This window comes from Drosophila ananassae, chromosome 2L (assembly GCF_017639315.1).
Source record: "Drosophila ananassae strain 14024-0371.13 chromosome 2L, ASM1763931v2, whole genome shotgun sequence".
Classification (NCBI taxonomy): Eukaryota; Metazoa; Arthropoda; class Insecta; order Diptera; family Drosophilidae; genus Drosophila; species Drosophila ananassae.
Window position 1 is genome coordinate 16,611,712 of NC_057927.1, and position 26,077 is coordinate 16,637,788.

The following is a 26,077-nucleotide window of genomic DNA, read 5'->3' on the forward strand; positions in this document are numbered from 1 at the left end:
CCCGTGGATTTGGTAATCGAAATTATGAATGAACCGCTGCATGCACCACATGTGCCTCCAAAGAGAGCTCCACTCGCGCGCAAAGAGTGTCTGAGCCAGGAAGACCCAGTCTTATTTTTTTTCTTTGAGTGAAATGCCAAGCAAAGACAAACAAAGTCACGGCGAAGACGATCCGTTTTTCTTTACCTGGAGAAACTCACTCAAACACGAAAGAAAAGAACTCGAAACGAGAGTCTTTTCTTTGAGCCGTTTGTGTTTGCGGCTCATTTCTTTGGCTTTCTTTGCTCGGCTCGCTTTGTGGCTTTCTTTTGCGCTCGGTGCTCGTCAGCAGCTCACAACGCTAGCCATTGTCAAGGCGATCGCACGCAAACGGAGCGAGCTCACCTGAAGCAACAAAACCACTAATAGTAGCCAAAGCAGCCCAGGCAGCGAAGAAAACTCCTCCGAGAGTAACTTATATAACGACTGATTAGCCAGACGTTTACTTTAGTTATTCGGTCAACCTTCAACGGTCAAGTTCGCAGCGATCGCAACTCGACTTGCCGATCAAAAAAAATAAAATATTAAATTAAAACTTAAAATCAATTCAACCGTATAGAACCGCGCGCTTGCCAGGAAGTTCGTATCCGTATCCAGACTCTTGGCGATTTTGACAAGGAATATCCAACCGAGTCAAGTGCAATCGTCAAAGCCCTAACCAATGTGCAATGTGTGTAATCAGCAAACAGTGATCATTTACATACATGAATAAAACTCATCTCGAAAGTGAAGCGTGACTCAGCATCGATAGCCAAAAGCCAAGAAGAGAATAAAACAATACGGATCCCAATCCGAACCTGAATCTGAATCTGAAAGGAAAGGATACTTTTCGGTCACTTCTGACATTCACGACGCCGAAGAGTCACAACAGTTACAGTTGCAGTTGCAAGTTGTTCTTGCCAAGTGAGTGTTTATTAACTTTTACCACACAGGCGCTAAGGCCTGCAGCCTCACATTTCATATAATACAAAATATGCAATGACAAGTCAGAAATCCGTAATAGTGATCCGCAACAATTTTTCTTTTTTTTACTCTCGGTCTGGGAATAACCTTGACTCTATAGAGCACAGGAATATGAAAAAATCCTAAGTTAAAGCTTAAACCCCTAAAGTCCGTTAAAACTGTGGCAACTATTTAATTTAATAATCCTCCAAAATCAACACAAAAATGTCCTTTTCTCTTACTATTTTTTTTTTTTGGTGAGATCTACATAAATGATTCAGAATAAATGTTTTTTAAACCCAGACCATTAGAGGATCAAAGAGAGGATTAGTGGATAGAAATAAAACTATTTAAAGCTTGTATTCCCCCAATTAAAAAGACTGCAGTCGGAGTGCAATTCTTAAGGTACCCATAACATATGCATTAATTGGCAAAGATTCATTAGGTTCCCGTCATGTGGTGTCTTTTATAGTTCATCCGTAAGCCCTATAATTAAAAGCGAACACAAGTCGCGCAATTAAAATAATTAAGCCTCCGATGTGGTGTGAAAACCACAATGGAACCTGTCAGAACCCGCATCTCACTGAGGACAGGGAAGGGTTTTCTCAAAAGAAATAATAGAACTGGATTGCCACTCTGATTGGTGGTGATGATGATCAGGAGAGCAGCAAACAAAGCCAAAGCCCCAGACCACCGGCTGAAATGATCCATTGAATGTCAGCTACTGTCTTGGCCAGCTAGAACAGAGAGTACCTGTACCTTCGCGGACCTGGGCTTGGACTTGGTATTTAAATTTGCCCGCAATAATTGCCCTGGCCATGACTGAGCTTTGCGGCTGGGGAGCTGGTTGGGAGTTGGCTAGGAGCTGGCATCATCGTCATGATGACATGACAGTTACAACACAGCCTGCCTGCCTGGCAGCTATTCATTTACGCAGCCTGCCAGTCGCCGTTGATTAGACGAAGCGTGCGCTTTAATTGCCGCCAAATGGGCAAAAAACGAAAGATAAAGGAAAATCTCCAACACGCTCGACTACCTGGCTACCTGGCTAAGAGCCTTCGGCTTTGTAATTTGTCATGTGCATTTAATATTTGCCTTGACTTTGGCTTCCGTGCCTTGGAAAACAATTTGCGTTTGTTTGTCCAGCTTGTTTGTTGCAGTTAGCGTTGATTAGCCTTAGAAGAAGCACCTTCTCCGACTTTGGATCTTCAGCAAAAAGTTCTCCCATTGCAATTACGGCCAAGTAAAATCAAATGCCACAACACCAGCAGCAGCTGTGCCTTTGAGCGAAGAAACTCTGCATTTGACCACACCCCTCACTCGGTTTTAAGGGGGCCCGGTGTCAGCAAAGCAATTTCAAATGTCTGGCTAAGAAACTTTATGGGGACCCACCGCATTTGGGCGTACTCATTCTGCTGTGAAATTGATAGATTTAATTTGACACTCGTCGCAAGACAAGACAAGAACAAGTCCGCGTTTGCATTTGATTTCTACCTTTTACGATACGCTTTTTTCCTTCCATTAGCCGCTCAGACATCAGCGTTTTGTAATTTACTTTTGCGGCTGACAGTGGTCATCAATGGCTGGCTAATCAAGTTGTCGTCAAAGAAATCGCGAAATGGATTCTAAGTAGCGAGTCAGAGAGAGAAAGATCATTGCGATGATTGTCAAGCAGAAACCGCTTCCGTTTCAGTTTATCAAGGAAAATTGATTGATGGACCGCTGCTAGAATTGTCAATTGCCGTGGCAGCTCGATCTCCCCTCGATTAGACTCTTTCAAGATTGAGATTGAGCCACGCCAACCCTCCGGGCCATCAATATAAGGTACGTTCTGAGATTCCCCCGAAAAGAGCCTCATTTGGGTTAGCAGTTTTGGGCTATGTTGGTTTATACTCTGTGCCAAATTTCCATTTTTGTTTATTTGCTATTGTCAACTTTTGGGTCAGTTGATACAACGGTCGGACGCTTAGCTCTGCCTAGCCTGGCTCCGATGTTTGGCCAGGCAATTAGCAAATTTTTATTCAACAATGTTGTCGGCAGATGGGAAGTAGCGTATAACTGTTTAGATTTCTGTTTTAAATTATTTAGCATTTTGTTTTTTGGGTTTATTTAGCATTCCTTGGTTTTTTCGTCACCTTTTTGGGGCTAATGTCGGTTGATCTTAAATTGGCTTTACGATAATTTATTCACAAGCCGCAAGAAATTGGGTTGAGAAATTATCGAAGGAAATTGGCTGATGATATCATTTGACCAGCAAACGACCAACTTTCTACACGTCGAATTTCCCTCCACAGCTAAAGATCATCTATCTGGAGATGGTTTAGTACAGTTTATCCCACGTCTTAACGTAGTTATAGTTATGTCCATGCCGACGCTTTTTCATCATGTGAATTATACACATAAAGTATACGCCCTGTTTGTCGGCTTGGTTCGATCTCCTGGCGATCGTTGGCATCTATCTCTCCAATGGCTAATAACATGGATGGTCCCCCAATTTAAGGCTGTCCGTCAAAGCACAACACGAGGAGATTCGAGCCTGTTTCTCACTTGATTGGCTAACTTCGCTTTCATTGCCATATGTCTGGGCAATGGGAAGAAATCCAGCTAGCTCCCCAGCCAGCCATCCGGCCAGCAGGCGAGCCATCTAGCCATCCATTCATCCGACTGACATGCAGTTTGGCTAATTTGTTCAGAAGTGCTGCCCGAAATGATTTGCGATTGTGTGAAAGTATTTTGTTGCCGTTTGCTGCGGTAATATTTTAATTGAAATTTAATTGAAAAGTAAAAAGTTTTCGCCTGCTGCATGCAAGATGCAAGATGCAGCACAAATGCGGCATCCAGCCATCGACAATTGGAATTGGCAAGAGCTGGGGGCTAAGATATCTGAGCCAAGTTCAAGACAGAGACATCGGACATTGACAATCGAGAGGAGTTTCACTTTTCGCACAAAACGTGGCTGCACTCGAAATATCAATGAACTCTGAGCCACCCCATGAAGACAATGGCAGGAGTTGCCAATGCCATCACCATCGCCATCGCCCCAAGGCAATCCAAAATCCCAGGCTCAAAATCTAAGAGGAAAAAATGACACCAAAGTTTTGTCAGGCAGAAGCAGCATCCGAAAAATTACCAAGAAAATAATCGCCGAAGAATTTGACTTTCGCTTGTTTGGCTTCCTTGGCCATAAATAAAAACGTCCGATCCCCCAGCCCCCGCCCACTTCTCTACCCCTTTGCCCGCCTCCAAGGATTTGTGATTGTCGCCGATTAAATGCGCGAAAACGAAACAGACGAGGAAAAAATGCTTTGGGTGCAACTCCAGCCTAACTGGCACGACCAAATGGCAATCGCCATTGCATTGCCAATGCCAATGCCGAAGCCAACGCCAAGGCGTTTGTATTTGCTTAAACTTTGACATTTGGCAGCTGGCTTACCGATGGATATGTGCATGCTAGGCTCATACATATTTGTCTGCCAGCCGCGATAATAATGCCAAAAAGGAAAAGCGCCAATTGGCATGGCTGGGAAGAAAAGTAAAAGCATTTGGCAGGATGCTAGCAGGAAAATTCAAGGCCAGGCGAAGATTAAATTACCACAAATAAGGCAATAATCATTGAAGAAATAAATAACTCTATTACCATTTCAATTGATCATAAATCATTTAAAACTAAACAATGAATTCCTTTAAAAATGTACTGAACATTAATTACTCATTCCACAATACGCTATGTAACTTTTTCGCAAGAACTCAATTTCTATAACTTATAATAACCATTCCTCCACCAGTTCTTGCGTATCTGGTCTCTTAAATTTAGAGTCTAAATACTCAATAACCAATCTTTGGCCAAGGTCACTTCAAGACGGGTAGCCCCTCTTTAGATCTAACCTCTGACTCACGCTCGGGAGGACTTCCCTTCATTTTTTAGTGGACTGCGGAGTTTCTCCAGTCTCAGTTTCGCTTTCATGACTTCAAGACTTTGTCGCTGCTTCATTCAGCGAGGCCAAACAAAATTTAATGACAATAATCCAATAAACGTTAAAAGCGCCAGCCGAAGAGCCAGAGAAGCCTGAGGATCGTGACAAAAATCTTCGCTGGGTGCACAAAAGAAAGCGCCGCAGACCTCCCGACCCCGCACCTAAGACCTAAGACCCCTTCTTGGCCATGGAGTCGGTGGATGGCAACGAATGCTGTTAACATTTTGACACCGACTGCGTTTCGGTTCAAAAATATATATTGCTGGAAAGAAGTCACAAAATTGAGAAAAAAAAATTACATTATTAGGTTGCATTTTCCGAGTTAGTTGGTCTTTATTTTTGTCGGATTTTTCTAGCACCTAGAGAAGTCGGCGGCGGGTGTCCGTGCAACGTGCCTAGCATTTTGGGAATTTCTATTGTACTAGCCATGCATAGTCTGCCGGCCCGCCAGTTGGCCGCCTTTTATGAGCCAACAAACCACGAGTTCTCCGGCTTCAGCTTTTCATCTGCTTCTACACCCATTCAATGGCATTTTTATTATTATTTCGTTGGTTTTTTTGGTTGACCTCAATAGAAAGTGTTACAGTTCAATGTCTGAGGCTTCCGCCTGCTTCACTTTGTGACTTGTAAGTACTTCTTTTGTTACCTCCCTTCCTCTGCCCCAACTCCAAAATGGAAATCTTTGTCGGCTGACGTCAGAGGAGGATCGGAGCTGGGGACTGGGGCCCAGCAACCTGATATAGATCGAAAGTAAGAGTCAACCATCTTGCAGAAATCTTCAAGTTGATTAGAATGCCCGGCACTCCATCATCAAGTCAATTTGCATTTTAAAACTGCCAAAAGAAAGTGGCCGAAAAAAGTGGCCAACTGAGGGAAAACTAGAGGAGCATCGGAGTAGAGCGCGTGCATTGCATAGTTAATTTAAGATTGTGCAAATGTTTTCAAGTTGCTTTCTGGTTTACTGACTTGGCCTGACTGTAGTCAGAATAAAGAAGAGATCCAATGCCAAAGAGAAACTTGGCGAGTTTCAATGTTCATTGGCTGCTGTAAATGTGTTAAAAGTTTCAGTTGTTGGCCGGCGGTTGCCAGTTGAGTTATTTGGCTTTTGGCCATATTTAATTTCGTTATTTATAAGCAAATTTGTGCAGCACCCTCTCCACTTTAGTGGATCCCCTGCCACCTCCAACGACACCAACAAAAACAAAAACCGCGATCGTCGACTAGGTCAACTTTCGCTAGCATGGAATGCGAAATGCAGCAGCAACAACTGCAGCAATAGCTGCAACACCGGCAACAACGACAACAACTGCCACAACAGCGACACTGTCAGCCAATAATAAAGCAAGAAGCCGAAGAAGAAGAGACCAGAGCTTTGAATCCAGCTAAAAAATATATAAAAAGAAGTGCTCTGAGTGACTGCGAATGCTGGGACTTTGACTTCGGCCTCAACTTCAACTCTAGGCTGGCTAATAATACTTACTTACCAAGCTCTTTGCCAGCCTTGGTTTGCTTTGCCTGTTTTTATATACACATATATTTGTACATATGTAGTATTTTTTTTTGGCCTGGCCACGACGGCTTTCTTGGCAGTTGCTTCTTGGCTTCGCTTCCTTCTTTTTCGTTTAAATAGTTGCAAATAAATTGTGTGGGTAGCGGTGGAAACTGGCAACAGCAAGTAAATTACTTCAATGTCACCTGCTAACGATTCAAACTCCAGATAAGCGCTCCACGTCAAGACGGATACATCTGTGCGGCGCATGCCCCATCCATCTGTATCTGAATCTGCTCGATCTCTCTTCCCCTATCCCCCTCCAAAACCCACCTGTTCAACAGTATTCCATGTATTCCCCCCCATTTCATCTTGAATCCTCCCCGCCACCCTAAGTTTTCTCTTATAATGAAATTATCGCTGCATCTCATTGTTTGCATTGCCGCCATTGCCGCTGTTGTATCTCGGTGGTAAAAATTATTTATTTAGTTCTCGTTTTCACATTAAACGTTGTCACACTAAACTCAATTGCCGCACATGCAGATGCAGATACCCAGATGTATATCGGGTTGATAACACGCTAGAGCCGTACTTTAAGTGGGTTTGTGGCCCAGAGCCATTGTTGTTGCTCGAAGGCAAATATTTAACTAATTTGCATTTGTTTGTCTTACAGATCGCACACACACCATCTGCCGTACCAGTTCTAGGCCCGATTCGAGATTCGAGAGGATTGTCGATTACACCGAAGCGGAAAGACACGAGAGCAAACAGTTAAGGTATGTGCCACATCAAATATGGGAAGAGGTTATGTCAAGTTCAGAGTGTAGCCTTATTCCTTCGCCTAACAATAGAATGACAATTCCCTTAAAGCCGCCGAAAACAGAGTCTCAAAGGATCATGGCTAATAGAATTTCCAGCAAACAACGGAAAAAAACATTGACACATTTTAGAATGGCTTACCCAAATGCAATTTCAGTTAATTATGTAAATTATGCATATGCATTCCCCAGAACATGGGACACACTATACTCTTCTCAGGAAATTGAAATTGATATTGCCCCTGAAAAGTGTTTGGTGGAATTATAACAATTTTTTGTGTGGCATAGTGGCCAACAAGCGGAAGTTAACAGGTATTTTTACAGCGGAAAATATTTTAATATTCCTCAGAATGAAGTGAGAAGATTAACTGAGGTCGTAAAAAACAAACTAGGAAATTTAGTCTGGGGAATGTGACCACGCCAATGTTCTAATATTTAAACGAGAAACTTAGCTGCTTGGATTGGGTCAGTACTTGGGATTGGTCATAAACATCTATTCGCTTCCTTTGGCTTAGATGTTGGCCGTAATGGGATTCAAATAAATGTCAGAGGAGCATAGGAAGTGATCTGATTTAGTGCGCTCGCGTTACTCCAAAATATCCCGCAGTCACCCTAGGCCATAATGTAATCAAGATTTAGTTGCAATTAATGTTATGTTGATGTTTTACTACAACGCACAAAGAATTCTGCTAGGCCGAATGGCAGGCAGGAAGTCAGTTTCAGTGCTGTTGCAGATGCAGCATCTTTCCATTGCAGTTGCAACGTTGCTGGGGCACAGTGGCAGTGGCAACCGCGGCATTCCAGTGCATATCATCGACCCAGTTTCGGGGGCTCTCCGCTAACTAGGCTGATGTTTGGCTAAATAGCAAATAATTTGGCGTGGGCTGAATCTGTGCCTCTTCCAGCGCCCCACCATGCCCCATAGCACTCTTCCAAGATGGAATACGTGTGTGTTGTATCTTTCACCTGACTGACGTGCAGACACTGCATAAATTAGCTGTCTATATAAAGCATTAAGATCTGGTCCAAGAATCAGGCAAGGCATAATTGTGCAATGAATATTGTTAGCCAAGAACAGAGGGAACCCATAGACTCGATTCTGTCGTGGCACTGCTGCATTGGCTGTTGCAGTTTCAGTTGCAGTTGCAGTTTCAGTTGCATGCAGTTAGGCTCGAGCCGTTGGTCTGTTCTACTTTTAAGATACTTTCTTGGCAGCGTTTTCGCGTTGCCTATCGGCAGATACAATTCCATAGCCACGAATAAACTGCACGCAGAGGACGGAAGGAGCCCGGCCAGTGTCTTTAATATTTATTGCGTTTTAAAGACGCATCGGGAATGGAAGCGAGCCAGAAATGGCAACTGTGCTTGCCCATAAATCTCTCGAGTGCAAATTATATAATGTGACTCGTTCTATATTTAAGCATGGCTCCTTATGTACCCGTATATATTGGCCAATTGGGCTACTGACTCTCTTTTTGGTGGTTATTTATGGGTCCATAGTCTTTTGTTACTGTCGCGCATTCTGTTTCATTCCCCAAAGGAAGAAGCCAAAGGATTTCTCTTCCTTTGGCAAATGGCTAATAGCTAACAGCAAACAGTAAACACCTGAACCGGAAGTCCAACTGCTGAGATGCTGAGATATTGATTCTGATTGCCGGCGGCGGAGAGGCATCAGCGGCCATCGAATGTGTGTAATGATGGCTAATAAATCAAACAGCGAATTACCAGGAATTTTCCAGCAGACAGTGTCGGCAGCGTTTGTCTGCCAGATTCTTTAGCGTTTTCAGGCTTTGGTTTTTGCTGTCTTCCTGTCTTGGCCAATTCCATTGGATGCCAACAAATTAGCGCAGCGTCGGCATTGGCGAAATCATAAGGCAGTCGGTAGCCGCAGTAGCAGCAGCAGCAGCAGTCATTCACTCGGTCAGTCTATCAATCAGTCAATCCATTCGGTGAACAAACAAAGCCCATACCAATTGCAGCTCCATTGCAATTCGGAGTCGAACTCCCCCTCTATTTCTTGATCCCCAAACTTAAATCGTTTGCTTCTGTTTGCTTAGGCCAGTGTTTGAGCAACAAACTTGTTTGTTTCCCCGATGTTTGTTTGTTTGTTGTCTTAGCTGCTGTAAGCCGCTTTTAACCCCTTGAGTGCCACATATTTAAGTGCCTGCCATTCATCCTTTGGTCCGCCTGTACCTGTTGTGCACACACTGGATTGTTGACAAATGGCTGAATGGAAAGGAATTTTAATCTCAACAGATGGAATGGAAAAGAAATTGAAAAGTATGATTTTTAGTTGCTAGTCCAGGGAAGAGGGCTATACCGAAGGCAGTTCATGGTAGCTAACAACTAAGCCATAAAAAAATTATATAAAAGCCAAATGGCTTTCCGAAAGCGAATTCCCCATCGAAAGTATTAACCGGAACAGCTTCTCTTGAGTCATCAATTCTGATATCTTTAATGGGTTAATTGAATTTGTCGCCAGTTTCGTTGAGCATTTAAATTGCACATTCTGTGTGCATCTTTGCGCCGAATCGGCAAGCTGCCACTCGCAAATGGGTTAATGGCACATTTTAATCGGCCCAAGCACACACGGCGATATAGAGAGCGGCTGGAGAGATGGAGGGAGATGGCCAAGATCTTTGGCCAGAACTCGGGCTCAGAAATTTAGATGGCAGCCGTTTTCCAGCAGCCAGACTTGCAACAATGTGAACGCAAATTGGCTTAAATGCAAAAAGCGTCGACAATTAGCTGCGCAGTCGGTGGCAAGGTGGCGCGGTGGTTCACTGGCTCAGTGGTTCGGTAGCTATATAGTGGGTGGGTGGTGGTGGTAGTGGTTGGCTGGCATATGCAGTTTACAGTTAGTTTGCGCCATGTTGACAGTTACGTGCGCCGACAGCTTCCACCTGCCAAGTGAACAAATGTTGCATAAATTAGCCAGCAAAACTAGAGCGGCCAATCCACATTGTTGTTGGGACTGAATGTGGCTGGGGATGATGATGTTGCCACCATTCACAGCCTTTTGTACTTGCGTAATGCATTTTCACGCAATTTATAACCGTTTTCCCCAAACTAGGTCAGCGGTGGAAATGTTAGAAGCAGCCAACAGCAGCAGCAGGTGGCCCCCACAAAGCGCAGCTCGCTCAAGAATTCTTGTAATTTGCATTTGATTGAGTCGTAAATTTGCAACGCACACAGAACCACACACACCAAACAACACACAACAATTTGGGGTGCGGGGACAGAGTTGGTGGTTGGGGGGATGGTTGGTGGCATTTGTGGGTGGGGTTTTTGGTCCGGGCTGAACAGTTAGCTGGGCATAAATCAACCGGACTGTGGGAGGCGGCCCGACCGCCGACCGACCTGATTTCCAGGTCCAGTTTTCCACATCTCCACCACTCTGGTCCCGATGATGATGATGATGCGACTTTGGCGTGCGCTTTTCAATTTGTTTAAATTTTTTTTACGGCCATGACGGGGTTGTTGTTTTTCCTCTTTTCTTAGCCGTTTCCTTTTTCGGGCTCAGCTTTTTGGCTTTGTCGGGATTTATGTTAGGCTGTCAGCGGTTTTCGGGTTGCCCGGCTTTTTTATGAATTTTTACTTTTACTCGAACGAGCGCCGAGAATTTCCCAAAGAGAAATGCTAGCAAAACACGTGCCGGCAACAATTTCCAACTATTAGGTTTTCAAAACTATGCTTTTTTTGGTTCTTGGTCTTTTTGTGCTCGTACAACAGTTTCCATTTAATTTACGTCTGGCCGGCTTTCTTTCACTGCCAAGCTTCTTGAGCCAGTTTGCTAGAATTTCTAATAGCCGGCCGAGCGAGCAACTAGCATTCATTATTGTTTGCCATTAAACGCTTTTTTATTGACTCGAATTAGCGCTCAAGTAGAATTTAATGCCATCGGACAATGGGGCAGTGAGCGGTGAGCAGTGAGCAGTGAGCAGTGGAAGTGGCATTTGTCAACAAAGAATGGCCAAGTCGAGAATGTAGGCTGCTAGAAAGCGAAAAGTGCCCGGCCGCACGTCCCAGAGAACTCTCTATTCTCCAGACCCTTCAAAAAGTTCTGCTTGTCACGTAGTTCAAATAAAATGTGTTTTTACGAGGCGATTAGTTCCCGATCCCCTTCCCTGCCCTTCTGCCTTCCCTCAACCTGCCAGCTACATTACTGGCACTGTAGTCGAGAATATATGGTGCCTAAAGCATATCAACGGCCGACAAAAAGTGAAAAGAATGTCAAGTGTTAATTGCCTGGCTTATGACCATAAAGTGTCTTCAGCATGTCTGACAGCGTCTCCTATGATGAAGATTAAGTTGTAACTGGAGATGTCTTTCTTTTCTTTATGGATTTCTAAGAGCCAGATTTATGGCGCTTCTCTGCTAGGAAGTATTTTATAAATGATTATAGAATTATGAGAAGCGAAAAGGTTAAGGACACTTTGACTATTTCAAGTCTAAGTGCATGCTATCCACTTATCAAAATCTGCATTCTTCGACAGAAGTAATAGTCTCCGCAATAGCGAAAATCTCTTCCAAGTCAACTGTCCTTCTTTGGCCTTATCGTATGGCATTTATCGAGCAGCAGAAATAAGTGACTTTGGCAGCGAACTTGTTCTGTATCTGTTGCCGAGTTCTTTAAACATTTTTCTGATAGTTGTGCGAGCATTCTGAATGACATTATCTATAAACTAAACAACGCAATTTGCATTGCTAAATGGCCGGGGATATGGCCAAGGAAACACGCCCCGCATGGGGCGGCCGCAACATAACTGAAATTCTTTTGCATGTCATGAGCATTTGTGCGGGACTCCGTTACTCTGAATGTTAGATGTTAGATGGAGTTTCTGTTTTGTGCTGCGCTGTGCTGTTTTGTGCTGTTCTTGTTGCTACGGCCATGTATTTATGCGCTCTAAACATTGTTAGTTATGCAACAGCAGCAGCAACCAGTCCTCCACTTATGCAGCATGACAACAGCCACAAAGAAGACAACCACGACAACATCAGCTAGTAGCTGAGGCAACACAACAACGACGACAATCATCGGCGGGCATCGATGATGGCAAGGCCTACATTTCAATGTCAGGCTGCTGCTGCCAACTGCCCAGCGCTACCAATCAAGTTGTTAGCTATGCAAAAGTAGTAAATTGCGAAACGGACAAAGCATCACCGCACCACTGCACCACTCGGCAACAATTGTTATGAACTGAACTTTAAATAACAATCAGCCAAGTGCCGTTAAATGAATGCGACATTGTACAACCATGCAGCTTTAACACCAAACTCTAAGCTCCCAGCTCTGAGCTAAGAGCTGTGAGCTGAGCAATATTAATTTGCAGCCGCAAGTTAAGGCTAAAATATTTGCATAATAAACGCCAACGCCTTGGACCCCAAAAACCTGAAAGGTATCTCCAAAGATTTCCTTCTGGAAGAGGTCTTTTTTATATCTTTGGTTACCGCTGCCCATCGGCCAAAGCGCATTCTCATCGTCATTCTTATTCTTATTCTCGGCCTCAGACTGGAACTCATTCTCATTTTCATTGCTGGCCATAAGTTAGGCGGTTTGCTGGGTTGCTTAGGCGTTCGGTGGTTACTGAGTGGTGCTGAGCAACTGCAGTCGCTCACCTCGTACATTTCCGAAAAGTAATGGCCCGGCCAACAGTGATAATTTATCACTGGCCAGCAGCCGGACATGCGCTAAACTTCAACGGTACTTGCAACACAATGCCGATGCCGGTCTCCAGTCTCTAGTCTCCGGTCTACGGCCTGAAGACTCCAGTCTTTGGTCTGAATCGAAGCTAGAGCTTTGGCTTTGGCCTGTACACCGGTCTCAATTTGTGCTCTCGGCCAGCACAATCAAATTGATATTTGCTGCTATATTTAGTTTATGATAATGCCGCCGCCAAGACTGCGCTGTTGCCGTGCTAATACGCTGCTTCCTCCTTGCGAGCACTCATTTTTCAACCGCCGCGCTCCACAAAAGCCATATTTATTATGCATGCTCAGCCAAGGCGCAGGTTGGCCAAGTTATACGGCTAAGCCCCAAGTCAGGTTGCTCAGCAGTTATTCCTTATGGCTTTGTCTTCCTTGGCCTTTATTGAGAAAGTGTTTTTTTAGTTGGCTCGATTTTTATGGTTGCAAAGTCAATTAGCATTTGGCATTTAGTTGGCATAAATTCAAATCGAACGTACCGAAATATTATTCCTTTTGTGGCTACCCAAAGGCTATAGTTTTCAAACTCTCAGACAACTTGCCTGGGAACCTGCATACGAAACTAGAGAAATTTTCGTTACAAATGCAGCCTCTTTTTTGTTCTGACCTCTTCAGAAGGCCTAGGCCCCCGATCGAGAGCAAATGGAAACCAATCTAAACGTTTTCAATTAAATTTTCATCGACAAATGAGTTCATCAGTAAGCTGGAGAGGATCTTTTGTTTTCACTAAGCGTAGAACCATTAGCGAATTGTAATGGAAGCTCGGTAGGCCGCAATCATAGACGCAACATATGCTTAGTTCGTGTCTTGAGTCTTTTGTTTATGGGAGAAAAATTAGCGAGGAAGATGGGATCGTAGTCAATGAATACGAGGAAGCTCGGTCTCACCTAATAACTAACGAAATTGTATCTCTCCGCTGCTGACTACACCGCTCCTCCCAGCTTCATCGGATTGGAATCCGATTGGAATCGCCGAGTCGTTTACATGATTGATAGATGGAAGGAAAACCGCTTCCAGCCAAGCTGCGGCGGCTTGTTAACGTTCAATTAGTGAAATTGATAGACATATCTAACCTCAGAGGGAAAACATCAACCGAAACAGTGAATCAAAATTCAGGAAAACGAAAAAACAAAGGCCCAGCCAGAACGTTTGGCTAGCCACAAATTACACCAGAAGTTAATTAAAATGTAGCTGCCTTTTTTTCGGAGACTCTTCGGTTACGCTCACATGGAAATTCTAAGTGGCGGGAAGGCTGTAACCACAGAACGTTTTGGATTCCGCATCTCAAATGCTGAAGGTTGGATCTTGAATGTTGAACGTTGGCCCAACCACATGCCACACGCACGCACATTTACCGTTCATCTTTCTTTTCGGCCATTCTACCCCGGCTTCTGTCCACTTTGGTCAATGGCTCATTACATTTGTGGGTTAGCAGGTGAAACTGAACCGAATCGAAAAACAGAAGAACAGAGATAGAAGGCCAAGTAAAAAGGCCAGCAAAGGGAAAAAGGAAGGGCCCGAGAAAAACGGCGTATCTGAAAAGCCAGCAGATAAGAATGAAGCTGAAACAAAAGGCCCAAAAAATCCATGCCATGCCCGGCCCGATGCCTTAGGTCGCTTTGTGGCTTATTAAAAGCGCGTTGCGTTTGCTGTCGAGGTCTATAATTAGCATAAATTCATTCATACCACTAATTGCAAGTGGAAGTGAGCGTCCCGTAATGAGTTCGCCTTCTCTTTCTCCAACGAACACGTACGAGAAACTCTGAATTTCTTTGGCCGTTCAATCGACCAGAAGAATGGTGGTGCTGCACAGACAGAAATCTTCTGATCGGATGGAGAATCATGGGGTGGGGGCCAGAGGTTGGCCACATATTGTTTTTAGTGCAGTATCTTAAAGCATGTTATTAACATTAACGGTTCTTTCTCTCCCCTTGTTTGGCTTTCATAATTTATGTGTGAGCCAGCCGGGCCAGTTGCAGCTGCTTTGCACTGCAGGTTGTAGGTGTGGGCGTGGCACTTGTTTTGCATGCAACCCGACTGGATCCTACCTGGGCCCCCGAACCTGTGGCCCCTTCCTTGCGGCTCATAATTAATTATGTAACTAACGAAACATTAAACAAGTGCCCAGCATAAAGCTTTTCAGACAAAACAAAGCAAAACCAAAAAAACATGATGCTGAAGAAAATCCATGACTGCATCAAGCGCAAAAATCTTTTCTCACGCAGCCGCTTATTAACCGCTAAATCCTCTTCGTTGTCTCCCCGGCAAAATAATGAGCCACACTTTAGATTATCTCACAGGTGGCTCAGCTCGGCTTAGTTCAGTTCAGTGCGAATCTCGAATCTGGAGATACTGGATTTTCTTTTCTTTAGCTTTTTATTGTCGGGCAGTGAAATTTTTTACGCTCTTGTCAGGGATCGACAGCCGAATCGCATAAAAGTGCTTACCTTCTCGAAAATGTGTGTTTTTGTTGCCATTGTCTTTTTTTATGAATGAGAGATAAAGCCCAAATTCACTTTCACGCCGAAACTTGTAGCGGGAAACCACGGAAAGCCAGTTATTCGCAAACAAACAGAAATATAATGTAGTGCTGTAGATTTAAGATACGTCAGCTATAACGTGTTAATTGTTTGACACGTTTTGATGTCAGATTACATAATTGGATTAGCAACTTGTTATGACACAAGCGAGAGACTATAACGCAAAGCTTGAGTCTGTAGAGTCAATGACTCTTTTAGGAGTAATTCGTTTCGAATAAAAAATTATAAAATTATTCTTAAGATCTTAAGATTTTCTTATTCAGAGGAATGATAAAAAATCTGCGGAGTACTTTGCTTTTATAGACTTTGTAACAGTATTAGTTATCACACAATAACTATTCTTTTCGGAACATTGCCCTCTCCATTATTATGTGAATTTATTTAATTTTCTATGTTATAAAAAATAGGGTTCAAGTTTCTTTCTAACAATATTAATTATCACACCTGACTTGAGGAATGTACTTTAAGCATCTGGAGCATTGCACTCCCTGCACTTATTTGGTGAAAACTAGGCCCATGGGGCATCTCGGGTCTCCGGGGTCTCCCATGTTTTCCCCCAGCATGATGCCACCCACTCCCCGGCAGGTCCCCGGCAGATCCGACTCTCTCTCATTGCTCCTAAACATTTCCCAGGCGGCGGCGTTTTTCACACATAAAACTTCTTCGCCCCAGTGAGGCCTGAACAATGTTTTTGTTCTGATTGTGGCTGCAACTGTTTCTGTTGTTGTTATTTTGTGTCTGCCGCTGCTGATGGTGCTGCTGCTGTATGCACAATAGAAAAATCCGAGATCGCTGTAAGCGCAGCTGTAGCTTTAATTAAACGCTGAAACACACAGCGAACAAGTCAGGCAATTAAAGCTCGAACATAGCCAGACGAAAGACGAAAACCAAGAGAAAATACCATCGAATGCCGAGCGAAGACACAAAGTTCCGTTCTGTTCCATTCCTGGAAGTGCATAGCCCCCGCAGAGACTCCCTACCTAACATCAAACTAATAAAATGCACACCAGGAATTACATAAATTACGCGTAATGCGAAATTAGCTGCCTAATTAACATTTAGCCATCTCCTCGGGAGATTCTCCCAAGACCGCACTTACCGACACCACACTATGCCACGTATGTAACCATTTTATTTCAATTTCAGACAAAATGTTTCTACGCCGCTGCACCTTTCTGCTGCTGCTCTGCCTAATTGCGAGTGACGCCGCCAGCGCCGCACGCAAAACAAAACGTCCTGTCAAGCCGGTCAAGCAGACAGTTCCGCGCACCAATGTGACGCCCTCATCAGCCGGTAGCAGTGGCATTAGCTCCACGCCTGCCAGTACCACCACCACGGACGGCATCGCCAGCGACCAAGTGGCGGCGGCGGCATCCACCATCGGAGCGGGCGCCGTGGAGCTACCCAAGCCGCTGGCCACGCCCATTGAGGCACAGCCGGAGGCTAAGACGGACAAGGCCCCTGCCGTCCTCCAGGAGGAGGAATGCGATCCAGATATGATTGGCTTCGAGATCATTACCGGGTGAGTTGCCAACAACGGTTGTTGTGAGATACGCAATTGATATGGGACTGAAGATAGGTTTATGCAGATAGCCTTTGGTATGTTCTGATGCTTTTGAAGTCTTGTGGTTTCCAAGTTTCTTCACATCTGGAAAGAAATAAAACTGAGTTGTTATTTATTTATTATTTTGTTTATACAGAATCAATGAGTATCGGTCTAAATAAGGGGCTTTTATCTAGTCGTTTTAACAATAATTGTCAGCAACAATATTTTAAGCGGTTTAGCTAAAGATTATTAAACAAAAACTCAAATTGGACAATCTAGTAATATTTAAGTAAAGACCTCCCTTGTTTAAAGTTTCATAACTAATTGAACTTCCTACTGGCCCACAGCATTTTGAAAAAGCCTCATAAAAAACAATGAAAAGTTTCACTCATCTTGACTTACGCAATCGCCAGCATTATAGAAACTTGATTACATTTTATAGCCGCTTGTTATTTTCACTTTTGCTTTTCTTCTAAAATTCAAATTTCCGAAAGACACAACAATGGGCCGGCTACTAGGGTTCATACATTTTTAATGAAATGCAACTGACATTTTGGCCAATTAACATTTCCATAAGAAGAGCAGAGCAGAGTGGAGAAAAGCAAAGAAGAGATAACGGTGAAGTGGCAGCGGCAAGTGGGAACCCAGAAATGGAGTCACCAGCACCACCACCGGCAAAACCACCTCAGCCCCACCACAGTGGAACGCTGCTAACTAGCATATGCAAATGTATAGTGGCCGTAGGAGTGACAGTCTTTGGTTGAAACGTGACTAATCCCATGACTTGTTTCCGATGTCATCGCCCGCCGCAAGTTCGTTGCCTGAGTCTTTTGTTTGGTTTTCCGTTTTGTTAAAAAATATAAAAAAGACTTATGGCCCCAGAATGTCTATGTTATGCCGGGCTGGCACACTTTCGTTTTCATCGGCTCATCGATTCAAAGAAATCCATTAGCCTTTTGCCGGACAGAAATCATAAATCATTAGGGAGCCTAAGCAAAGCTATCGCCACCAGATCTTATTTATAAATCATATTTTATCTGTGATCACTTTCAGCTACGTGCTATCGGCCCCCTCGAAAATGCTGGACACCCTGCCCGGGACCCTGATGCTAACCGACTGCCTGGAGGCCTGCCAGAGCAACGAGTCCTGCAGCGCCGTCAACTACGAAACCGGCTTGTGTGTGCTGTTCAAGACGACCGCCGATAAATTGCCAGGTGAGTTAGAAAGTGTGAGAATCTGAAACGGCGACTGTGACTGCTGCTGTGGCTGTGGCTGTGGCTGCGACGACAGCGCTTGATTTTCTTTTTGTGCCAAAGAAAGCTCAATAATTCAGGCGACTCGCTTAGCTCAGTCGTTCATTCATTCATTTGCTCAATTACTGAGTTCTAGTTCATGCAGGTTGGCAAGAGTTGAAGCCACTGCTGCCGTGGCCAACGGGCATAAATCACCCGCGTGTCCCACAGAGGCCGCAAAAAAACCACAACAAAAACAAAAAAAAATAAAAAAGGAAAAATAAATAAAAAACGTAAACACGCCTTTTGCTTTTACGCATGATTTGGCTGGCTGGCCGACCGCCAGCGGTTTAGGCCCGGCAAACTAGATTTTGCCTATTCTGCAAACTGGCTTTTGGCATTGGAGCTGCCAGCCAGTAACGCATAATTTCAGCCTTCTGCAGCCTTCCCAGTCGAATCTCGAATGTCGATGCAGTTGTCGCTGCTGCGGTTGCTGCCGATTTAGCTGCAGTTCCAGCTTTTTTCACGACCGCAGCTGCTGCTGCGTTTCTCGACGCCTGTTACTTTGCAGTGAAGGGGCGTGTGCGTAAAACGCACAAAACGCATAAAATCCGCAATTCACGCATCGCGTACGCACAACACCGTTGCGTTTTCCCGCTTTTCCTGGTTTTCCTGTTGCCTGTCCTAATGTCCACTTTTTTTTGCACTTTCAGGTTCACTTTCGCGCTCCCAGTTTCCGGTTTTCACCATCTACGCACAGAAATCGTGTTTGGGAGTACGTCCTTGCTCCAAGGCCTGGTGCATTGATCGCGTTCAAGGTTACCGCCTGCCGGAGCACGTCAAATCTAGTCAGACAGTTCTGTCGCGCCGCGACTGCCTGGAACTCTGCCTGGGCGAGACCGAATTCACATGCCGGTGAGTGTGCCAAGGTGTTAAATAATGGTTAAAAAAGTTACAACCCAAAATGGGAATGCTGGTAGCCAAAGATGCCAAGCAGGTATTGGGTTTTCCTGAGGACTTTGTTCAAGGGAATTGATAGTGGTTACCTTCTGACAGTGAAATTTGTAAAGAAATCTGAAAAGAATTAATTTAAACTAAATAGTATTCCTTATTATTAGTAATTAGTGCTCTTAAAAGTAAAATCTTACACCTGTTCTAATTCTTTGTTCCTGAGCGGCTTGACTTGCTCTTATTACTCTGACAACTGACAACTCTGTCTTAATGTATCCTGTATTTCGCTTGCTTTCTTCCACTTTCTTCAACACTCGCTTTTCGCACTTCACTCTTCCGCCTTCTACCGCTCCAAATTTTTACCACGCCCAGATCGGCCAATTACTACCGCCACTCGGGTCTGTGCGAATTGTCCGACATGGACCGCATCACTCTTTCTGCCGGAGGAAGCGTGGAGCCCTACGATGGAGCCGACTATCTGGAGAACAACTGCGCCGAGGAGCCCAGCAAACTGTGCGAATTCAAGCGAATTTCCGGTAAGATCCTGAAGACAGTGGATTCGGTTTATCAGGACATCAACACCATCGACGAGTGCCGCGATCTGTGCCTTAACTCGCCGTACAGGTTTGTAATTTCCAGGGTTTGCCTGTCCGTCTTTTTTTCTAATAGATCCCTGGTTAAATTATCCTGCTTAGATGCCACTCATACGACTACAATGACACTGGAGACATGGTCTGCCGTCTGTCCCATCACAGCCGCGCCACCCTCACCGACGTAATGGATCCCTACTTGGATGTCCCCGAAGCAGCTACCTACGAACTCTCTGCCTGCTACAATGTCTCCATCGAATGCCGCTCCGGCGAAATGATCACTAAGATCCGCACCTCCAAACTCTTCGACGGCAAGGTCTACGCCAAGGGAGCTCCCAAATCCTGCTCCGTGAACGTAAACAACTCTTTAGAATTCGACTTCCGCATGGGCTACAACGATTTGGAGTGCAACGTTCGCCAGAGCGCCTACGGCAGGTACATGAACGACATTGTGATCCAGCACCACGACATGATTGTCACCTCTTCTGATCTGGGACTGGCTGTGTCCTGTCAATACGACTTGACCAACAAGACGGTGCTCAATGACGTTGATCTGGGAGTGACAGGCGAAATTGAGTCTTCGCTGAGCGAGGAGATCACCATTGACTCGCCTAATGTGATAATGAAGATCACCTCGCGGGATGGCAGCGACATGAAGCGCATTGCCGAGGTCGGTGATCCGCTGGCCCTGCGCTTCGAGATCGTGGAACCGAACAGCCCGTACGAGATCTTTGTTAGGGAACTGGTGGCTATGGACGGATCCGACAGTGCTGAGATAACGCTGATCGATGCTAATGGCTGCCCCACCGATCAATACATCATGGGCACAATCCAGAAGATGGCGCACAACCGCAAGGTGCTACTCTCCCAGTTCGACGCCTTCAAGTTCCCCTCTAGCGAAGTGGTTCAGTTCCGTGCCCTCGTGACGCCCTGCATCCCGCGCTGCGAGCCGGTCATTTGCGACAGTGAAGATGGCGCCAGTGGAGAGCTCAAGTCTCTGGTCTCCTATGGCCGCAAGAAGCGTTCGGTGGTGAATGGAACCGATGGTGGTAAGTCCTCCTCCTTGATTGTTTTTGAAACTTAAAGGTAACGAATCTCGCTTTCGCCCCTCTCCTCCTAATCTCCCCCAGCCGAGTTCATGGTCAGCACACGCCAGCGACGGGATGTGGCCCCTGTGGATGATAACATACTGCTCATGCAATCCATACAAATCACAGACAAGTTCGGCTTCCAGTCGGAGGACGGCACTAGCACCAATGGCAACAGCGGCAGCGGATCCGGTCCCCACGAGAAGGCCTATGCGGGCGTTGCCCAGGACAAGCTCACTTGCCTTAATGGCTATGGTAAGTTTCCTATTCTTTGACTTTGACTTTGGCTCTGACTGCGGCTGGGACTGGGACTCTGTGAAAATGCCCAATCAAGCGCGAATCAAAGGTAGCTTGATTTGCATAGACAAGCGCAGGAGCAGCAGGACGACATCGTGGGCTGTGGGTATCGTGAGATGCTCAGCTTGTTCTTGGCTCGCTAATTTTGATAATGAATCAATTTTTCATCATTGCATGGCCTTAAATTAGGCTCTCTATTCTATTCGGCTGCCAGCTGCCGTCGAGAACGTGTTCTGTGTGACTGCTGCATTAAACAAGTTATGATGCTGGCTCACGACCAGGTCACTGGTTCATCTGCAGCTGGGCAGCAGGATTCTGCACGCCTTATTTTCGTGCGGCGCGAAAAAGTATCTGCACAGTTGGCCGTCCATTGGCTCCCGCTCCCGGGCCAACTGTGCAACTGGCCATCTCCCATGTGTCATTGCTTTGTGGAGCAATTGCCATGCCGCATCAGAGGCGAATGCAGCGTTGAAGCGTTAAATTGACAGCTCGTTAGACAACAGCGAGCATTAGTTTCAGCTCCAGCTTTAAACCTCAGCTCAGAAGACCACCGTCCAGCCATCGGCACAACGTACATTTTTGTGGTAATTACGCGCTGCATTTCAAGGCAGATCACAACATTGCCTGCAATTAGAGCAGCGGTTTCTACTTGTGCTTAAGCTCATTTGCCACACACATTGTTGCGAGGCGACCAGGTGAGCTGGTTGTAAGCAGGTGAGCTTTGATGCGTGTGCATCCGAGAGATGCAACCCCAGCCACCAGCTACCGGCTACCATCTTGCAGCTCTTAAGTTTATAGCGAAGCTTAGCTGTGGCATGCAGAACATCAATTTAACGCCATCTGGCGGCGAGTTGACTCAACACCCTGTAATTTGTCAAAGTTTATGAGCATTTTACATTCTTCTCCGATATTTATTTATAAATGAATCTCCAACATTTTTCCAATCATTTTAATGGCCACTTTACGGCATTTCTGGCCCATCAGCGAGCTTTAATTTCTGATATTACTTTGAAAAGAATCACAAGGAAGTTTTCCTCTTAAATGCAGATCAATCATTTCGCTTTCAAGCAATTTCCCATTACTCATAAGTGGTTTTCAGACGTCTGCTACCAAATTAGAGATAATTTTCAATTCTCTTTCGTTACTCAAGAACAGCAAAAACTGCATTCTACGAACAAATGAATAGGATTCAATTTATTAATTAGCATGTAACTCTGTCTGCATTAATTATATCAGTGGTTTATTATTTATTATTAACCCATTTCCTATCAATACCGTTGTAGTTTCAGCTTTTTGAAGTGATTCCAAGAGGCCTATATTCATTATTTGCTTCGGAGTTTTTAAATCTTTATGAGTATCCATTTATGGTCCTTACTGTTACTATTATTTTTTTGAAACAATTCTTTTAAGTTCTTTAAGAAGATTTTATATTCTTAGTTTAATTCTCATCACTTTCGCTGCGTAGTTTTACTTTTTCCTTCACCCCGTTAGCTTTTCTCAGGGCTTTCAAGCCGATCTCCTAACTCATTGTTCTGAGTCGGTTTTCATCAAATTATTTACCATTTTGTGGGCGCCTCAGTTGGGTCACTTCCACTCCCCCAACTCGTTGGCCTCACCGACCGTTTACGGTAATTGTTATAATTTTGTATATTTTCGTTGTTTCCCCTTTTGTTACTGTTATTGTAATGGTTTGTTCTGGTTGCTCAGTTTGCTTTTGTTGGTTCAAGCCAGAGACTCAAATACATAAATAAAAGTCTCAAGTGCGTGCACTTTGTTATTGAAACTCATTCAAGTCATGACCAGGGCACAAGATGATGATGATAATGATGATGGCGATGACGACGTTGCTGCTCCTGCTGTTGCTGTTGCTGGTTTGTTTGTTGATTTGTTTTTTGGCTTACTCGGTTCAGCTTACTTTTTATGGTCATTTGATGTACGGCAACAGCAACAGCAACAGCAACAACAGCAACAGTAAAACAGTAACATTGTTACGAAGTAATCTCTGATAGTCATCTGGCATGTCTTCGTCGTAGTTGTTGCTGTTGCTGTTGCAGTTGAAGTTGCAATTGTTGTTGCTGTTGTCGGTGATGCTCTTAAATTCTGATTTCGTGAACTGGACAAAGACAACAAAAGCAACAGCAACACAAGCAACAACGCATGTGAGCTGCACTCGAGTTTGACTTTGACTTCAACTTTGGCGGCACTTTCACCCGATTTCTACCGGCATTGGCATTTCGAATTTCCTCCACTGCCCGCTGCCGGTCTGGGCTTATTTATGTGGCATGTTGCACTTTTAAGAACCCAACGAGCAACGCGGAACGGCTGCAACATGCGATGTCTAGGGTAAAGAAAGTGAGTCCGTGCCGAAATATGCAACTCATGCATTAAATTGTCGCTGTTTTATTTCTCATTGTTTTTGTTTATCTTCAACTTGTTGCTGTCAAACTTGGTCACTTGGTCGGTCGTTCGCTGGACGTTGCCTCGTTTACGACTGCCTTGAAGCTATTTTTTTTTTCCGCCGCGCTCTTTCCACACCGCCAGTTTGTTTCAGTTCACTCCGAAGTGGGTCAAGTGGCGCCCACTTTTGTTTTCTTTGATAACTAAACCGATCTGAGGTCACTTCTGGCTCTACTTATTCTGCTGCCACTGCTGCTTCCTTGTTCTTCGCTGATTGAAGCGATCTTATCTGGGTCCGGATTCGTTTGCTTTCGTTGGGTCCAGTCCAGCAACCAGTTTCCATTGAATCTCTTCGAACTAGATCGGCTTCTCGAGATAATCCCCTTGATTTATGGCGATAAGAGGCCGACTTCCCTTTTTAAATTGTTCAAGTACATTTCTCTCAGGGGGAGAAAACACCATCGCAGGCTAACAGCAAGATCTTTCAACCTGTTGTTGCGGTCTTAAATAAAAGTTATACCCTAAAAAGTTTCGATTTAAGTTTTTTGTACGAAAGTTTTATTTTTGAATACTAACCAGAATTATCTTCATCTGCTTTCTAGGACTTATCATGGCTGGAGGACTGTTCCTGCTGGCCCAGTTGAGCATCTTCGGCATCTGGAAGACCGTGCAGCGCCGCACCCGCAAGGAGCGTTACCTGTACCAGCACGAACCGACGCCCACCATCACTTACGGAGCGCCCACCATGCTCTACGGTCCCCCGCCGCCATCCTCCGCCGCTTCCTCGTCGGGAGCGTCCTACGGCGGCAGCGCCAAGGACACCCTGAGCAAGCTCTACGACAGCGGAATCAATGGACGCTACGGACAGCAGTTCTAGGAAGGAGACCTGGGTGGCTCTCGCACCTTGCTGGGAACACTTAGCTGGGAATAAACGCAATATGCCTCGAAAGCTTCAAAAGATTCGATGAGACTTGAATAGAAAATATTCGCCTAGCAGCGACACATGCAAATCATTGGAAACCCTAGATTAATTCAAGCATAGACTAAGCCTTAAATTAACTTTATACTTAATGTTTTGAAAGATTTAGTTTCGACCTTTTTTTTAACGATACGATGAATAATGCGCGCTTTTTAATGCCTTGGAAATCCAGTGGTTTCCAACATTTTAAATCGGCACATTGCCAAGAAAAAAACGAAAAGTTTTCACGTCAAAATTCGAATTAGTTTAAAGCTACAGTTATCTTAAATCTCTATAGCAAAGGTTAAGCTAATTATATGTTTAGTAAGAAATCTGATTCACGTCCTTATGTCTAAGTCTAGACTCGAGCGAACTGCATTTATAACTATTACACTATTTATTAATACCTATTAAGCTGCTGACATTTTCCCACAAAGTTTGCCAAATAATTTTGTATCAAAATGTTTTGCGCCAGGCTTCTGTGCAAGGCGGCATTTCTAAATTTAACGAGGCCTCTACCCACACCCACACTACCACTTTAACTATTTATTTTCTAATTTTACTTCAAAATATTTATTAACCGAAACGAAAGGCGGTGCTAGTTTTAGGAGCTTCGACTTGTCCCCCTTGAATAAAGTGGGTCACAAGTGTCAGACACTTAGTTTAATCCCGAGAAAAATGAGATAAAATATTCCATAAAAAGAATCTTTATAAACGAATTGTACTGATTAAGTAATGCAATAAACCTTATGTCTAAAGAAACATATCTTAAAAATAAATGTCTAAAAATAAATAAAACTTACTTTTTCATTGGGTTTACGAAAAGATTTAAATTTAAGATTTGTATAAAGGAGGGAGCCCCAAAAACTAAATTAATTAACTAACACCCAATGTGAACAAACCAAAACACATATGTTTAACCATTAATTTAATTTGCCATGGCCAAGACCTTTCCCAATTAACATTTGAGCGATGAAACCAAGGGAACCATTTAGCTAAATTGATGTTTGTCAAAGCAAAAGACACCCGAACAAATTATGATAATTTCACGGCACTTTGAGCAGCGCCTGCATGTGGCATGTGCCCAGATACAGTTGAGGCATATGAGCAGGTATCTTGGGTGCCCGCAGTTTCTCCGTTGCCTCCGTAGTCAGGGGCCGTCCGACAAAAGTGTTAATCAAATTATGAGGCGGCATAGCAACGAGCTTAACCAGCCGTGTTACGATCTCTTTAACGCTTCAGCTACGCACGCCATTACAGGTATTCTCGATTCTTATTGTAAGCCACATCTAAAATTCTGAGCGACCGAAGACCTCGATTAATCACAATCACGATGAAATTGAAATGTGTGAAAAGTCGACCAACAACCGAGACGTGTACGAAATGAAGATGTCTTTCAACTGTCCCCTGTCGAAGGTCCCCTCTCCGACCAATAGGCCAACTCCTTTCAGGTTGCTGCCGCGAATTGCCTCTGCCTCTAAAAAGGTGTGAGTTACGCATGTGCGTCGTG

At 44.4% G+C, this 26,077-nt stretch overlaps 1 protein-coding gene across 1 annotated transcript; it reads left to right on the plus strand.

Annotated features, from left to right (window-relative positions):
* Nucleotides 1–329: 329 nt before the first annotated feature.
* LOC6501329 lies at nucleotides 330–25,365 on the plus strand. Its single transcript, XM_001954968.3, has 9 exons — nucleotides 330–942; nucleotides 7,118–7,220; nucleotides 16,655–17,030; nucleotides 18,108–18,268; nucleotides 19,000–19,201; nucleotides 19,610–19,861; nucleotides 19,933–20,876; nucleotides 20,958–21,170; nucleotides 24,212–25,365. Exons 3-9 carry the CDS (start codon nucleotides 16,660–16,662, stop codon nucleotides 24,484–24,486), a joined length of 2,418 nt encoding a protein of 805 aa, XP_001955004.1. The 5' UTR covers nucleotides 330–942; nucleotides 7,118–7,220; nucleotides 16,655–16,659; the 3' UTR covers nucleotides 24,487–25,365.
* The last annotated feature ends 712 nt before the right edge of the window (nucleotides 25,366–26,077 follow it).